This window comes from Cynoglossus semilaevis, chromosome 1, assembly GCF_000523025.1.
Source record: "Cynoglossus semilaevis isolate Cse_v1.0 chromosome 1, Cse_v1.0, whole genome shotgun sequence".
Classification (NCBI taxonomy): Eukaryota; Metazoa; Chordata; class Actinopteri; order Pleuronectiformes; family Cynoglossidae; genus Cynoglossus; species Cynoglossus semilaevis.
Genome location: NC_024307.1, coordinates 8,911,809 through 8,916,614, shown reverse-complemented (window position 1 = coordinate 8,916,614; position 4,806 = coordinate 8,911,809). Strand labels below are relative to the sequence as shown.

Sequence of the window (4,806 nt, the reverse complement as noted above, 5' to 3'; positions counted from 1 at the left end):
GGGGGGGGCGGTGGGGGCGTCGTCTGCCAGATCGGCCTGGCGGTGGTTCTCTCTGTCATCACACTGGCCACCACGTTATCCAACGCCTTCGTCATCGCTATAATCTCCCAGTCGAAGAAGCTCCAAACTCCGGCCAACTTTCTCATCGCCTCCCTGGCCGTCACCGACCTGCTGGTGTCCATTCTGGTGATGCCCATCTGCGTCCTGTACACGGTCATCCACACCTGGACCCTGGGACAGGTCGTCTGCGACATCTGGCTCTCGTCGGACATAACGTGTTGCACCGCCTCCATCCTCCACCTGTGCGTAATTGCCTTAGACAGGTACTGGGCCATCACGGACGCGGTGGAATATTCCAAAAAGCGCACGCCAGGGCGCGCAGCCGGGATGGTGGCCACAGCCTGGGTCATCGCCATCTCCATCTCGCTGCCTCCTCTCTTCTGGAGGCAGGTGAAGGCCGAGGAGCTGACCAGCTGCAGCGTCAACACGGACCACATCTTCTACACCATCTACTCCACCTTCGGGGCTTTCTACATCCCCACCCTGCTGCTGATCGCTCTCTACGGACGGATTTACGTGGAGGCGCGTAAACGCATCTTGAAGCAGTCTCCGAAGAAGGTGGGGAAGAGGCTGACCTCTGCGCACTTGGTCACCAACTCCCCCGTCTCGGTGGCGTCCACAGCCTCGGGGAAACACGACACCCTGTCCAGCGACACCGGCTCCTCGGCGAGCGAGAACCAGGTGAAGGTGACAGTGTCGGACGCGCTTCTGGAGAAAAAGCGCATCTCTGCAGCCAGGGAGAGGAAAGCGACCAAAACTTTGGGAATAATCCTCGGCGCCTACATCGTGTGCTGGCTGCCGTTTTTCATCTACACGCTGGTGGTGGCGACATGTGAGAGCTGCTTTAACCAGGACTTATTTGACTTCTTCACCTGGTTGGGCTACCTGAACTCCCTCATCAACCCCATCATATACACCATGTCCAACGAGGACTTCAAGAAGGCCTTTCATAAACTCGTGCGCTTCAGATGCTGCAGACGCTGAACGACAACAACGCTCCTCCTGCTACCGCACTTGTTTTTTTTCTTTTTTTTTTTAAACCTCCAACTGATTATCTCTGACTCTAGGATCAAATACAAGACTCAATGTGAGCTATTAATGCATGCTATTGGAAGAACCATTTATTTCCAGTAACCTTTTTCCCCCCATTGTGGAGATCCAATAAGTTCATTTAACCATAAACAGGACAAATGGACCAGAATCATAATATATCATTTCCTTCCACAACTGCAGAACAACAAGGGTCACCTTTCCTTTTCTTTCTTTCTTTTTTTTTCTTCTTTAAATCCGTCAACGGTAATGTGAAATTATGATCCACCTTTAATGGGCCAAAGTCTTAATAGTGTAAAAATCAATACTAAGAAGCAAAACTGCAACACTGAACAAGAAAGAATGAGCGATAACGTCTCATCGATGCTGCTTTTATTCGACTATACTGACCTTCAAAAGGAGCAGAACACTGAGTTTTTTTTCTTTCTGTATGAATGGCACGATGGTACAGTACTGCTGATGGTGAGTCAGCTGCACAGGCCTCAAGTCAGTCTGACCTGACTTGGTGAGACAGAAAGGACAGCGTACACCTTGTCTATTGAAGAGAATTTTTTGGAAAAAAAAAAGAAAAAAGAAAAATCTCATTACAACAAGCTTTCAACATATTATGGGAAAGTGATGAGCTTCAGTCACCCTGGTGAAGACGGACACTCCTGCACATGAACAGAACGCTCAGAAATCTGCTTGTTGTTCCAGGCATTACGAAAAAAGATTAAAACAATATCAGCAAAATACTGTAGCTGATATTTACCCAGCAGATCTAAGCACAGATGATGTTTCCACTACACAAACATCGCCTTGTTATCCTCTGTGTGTGTGAGTGTGTGTGTGTGTGTGTGTGTGTGTGTGTTTGCCAAATGTGTTACTGTGTTCACATATGAAACCAATCCTGGCTGCAGAGACTGATTCAATGACTCAGAGCTGCAGAAGCAACGATCATTCGTGAGCGTTATGTGAAATAATGGAACAGTACGTCATTGGAAATTCATCTGTTCACATTCAGAGCTGCTGTGCAATAAAAAAAAAGTCTTTCAATTGTATGGTTGGTAGACATGTGTATTTTTTTTTCTTTTTTGAAATCTTCAATTCAAGTTCTAGGCGATTCACAGTTTCCACGGAGCCATGTCTTTCATTTTTGTCCCAGACGGCCGGGATAATCTGACAGATGATTTGTGGGTTTTATCGCCGTTTTAGAGTCTTACTTTGAAATCTAATAGGAGATTAGAGTAATGGACCCTGAAGATCACAACGATGTGAAAATGAAATGCATCACTTGAGGATCTGGCAGACATGGAAGAGCATTAAACAATACAGATCAGAGGAGGACGCACCACTTCACATCAGCTCAATTTGCCTCTTTTTGGTCTTGTTTTCCAGCCGACAGACGGGAAAAGATTCTGCTGTGGTTGGTTCTAATTATGGTTTGATCTCTGCACCAACACCTCCACTGCTGCCTCTGCTGCCGTCCCGCAGGCAGGGGAGGACACAAACTGAGTGGACACACTTCATAGTCATGGTAGGGACAGCGGGCAATGTGTTCCAATGTACTCCACTGCACAATATCGCCAGTGCATGTGCAAACACACACGCAGCCCTAGGCTCCTGTGTTTATGAATTTTCATACGACTCCTCGTGTATGAAAGATGAGTGCACCTGAGCAGGCAGACGTTTGAAGCGTTTCCCAGGGTACTCTGTGGCATTTGCATTACGATGAGCAAATATGACAGCATGTGCATCAGCTTATATATCAGCCCTGATCAAATTCAAACAATAATAAAAAACGCAATTTCCAGACATAGCACGGAGACACAACACAGGTTGGTGTCACTTCCAACTCAAAGTATTTCTTTTCGAATACATCAGGTCCTATATGGAAAAATACCATACACATACATATAGCCCAGTTATAAGGCTTAAATGAGGGGACTTTTACCCCCCTTAAAATTGCTCAAAACAACAATACAATTGCTTTTCAACATCAGACACACATCACCGTGCCTGGTTTCCTCAGGCAATGATTAACTGCAGTACAAAGCTGATATGTGTAAAGGCAGTCACGTACATCAGTTCCCCTCAGCTGGTATCCACCTGTCTCTCAGCAGGAGTTAAAAGACAGGGCCTCGTTCCTACAGCTCTATCATCTAGATGGTAGAGAGCATTAGTGCCTCTGCAGTTATGTCTGACTGTGGAAATATGAAGCTTCCGCAGGCCAGGAAATGTTTAAGTAGCAGAAAGTTATGCTGGGCTTATGGACATTGGACTCCTGTGGTCTCTCGTCCACGCTCTCTCTAACCATGGCACAGTATTTTGCCTGGTCTCTCATGTTGGACAGCACCTCCTAGTGTATAATTGTTTACTTTCATCCTAGTTTTTTTTTTTTTTAAATACTCACTGCCTCGAACACCAACAGAAATTTTCTTCTAACGAAACAGTTCATGTTGCATAGTACTTGTTTTAATATTTTGAGCATGTTATAGTTGGAATCAGAAATGGTTTCCACAGAAACAGAACAAGTTCAAAGAACCCCCTCCCCTCGCCGCCCCCCCCCCCACCACCACTAATGTCAGCCCAAATAAGTTCCTGGCTGTACTCTCTAAAAATATAAAACAGAAATACAGCTGCAGCCCATATTACAATTTTTTAAACAAAATTTGAGCTGAAAAAATTCCAACTGCCATCACACTGAAGTGGGCTTTATACCAGACCATCTGTGTGACGTCAATGGACTGATGATATTCAACTGCCAGTGAACACACAACAGAGTCTGTTCTTCATTTCTGTCTTCATTTTGTATGACACACACACACACATACGCTCTCACACACACATTAATTGTACAAATAAATCCGCACCTCTTGTGTTGTATTAGCACTATGGTGTGCAGCTAATACACCGAGTGGCTTTATTTACATGAACCACAGTGCTGCATTCAGTGACCTATAAAAATAAAGTCACATGTTTTAGACTCATGTTAACCCCTGTGCAGTATTTACACCTTAGTCACGTATGTATGTACAGTACGTTCATCTCAACCTTGTTGTAACCTCCTCGCAGCAGAATAATAAATATCGACAGATTTTCACCAGGTGCGTTCAATTTCATTTCATTTTTTTATGCGCTCAACTCCAACAGCTGTTATCTCGTGTTCTCAAAACATATAATCTGCTATAGATTCGCTTGTGACAACAGGAAGAGAAGGACGCACGGCCGCACAGATCTATAATCGACCAGATTAATGTTTCATGAGGGAAGAAGTGGATGATTAGCAAACATTTTGTGTTAGCACGGGGGGTTGCATAACCCATGTAGGTAACTCCTCTGTACCTGCAGCTGCTGGGGAAAAACACCATTCTCCCTGTTGACACAGGATGATTGTATTGAGCAAGCAAATAGATTAATTACACAACCAGATTTCTCTGTAATAGGCTGTTCTCTGTGCTGCGCTATCGCTCGGCCACAGGTCTGCTCAGGAGTGAAGGACGTCACCAATGCAACGGCCACTGAGGCCGAACACGTGGATAATGAACCTATAAAGTATTCCATCCTTGGTCAGCACCTTAATTGTTTCACCCCATTCTAGTTAAAGACGGCTTGCAGATTTCATCGCGCAGGGGAATTGAAACACAGGGGACACGAGCTGCCATTAATAAATTTCCTCCCCAAGATGAAAGCCGCCGACCTTGACTGGACGCAGAA

At 45.4% G+C, this 4,806-nt stretch overlaps 1 protein-coding gene across 1 annotated transcript; it reads left to right on the top strand.

Annotated features, from left to right (window-relative positions):
- Positions 1-9: 9 nt before the first annotated feature.
- htr1b (5-hydroxytryptamine (serotonin) receptor 1B) lies at positions 10-2,160 on the top strand (the record flags this gene model as incomplete). The annotated part of the gene is made up of 1 exon (XM_017041950.2): positions 10-2,160. A coding segment is annotated over one exon (1,035 nt), but the record flags the coding sequence as incomplete, so codon positions are not given.
- Positions 2,161-4,806: the final 2,646 nt, after the last annotated feature.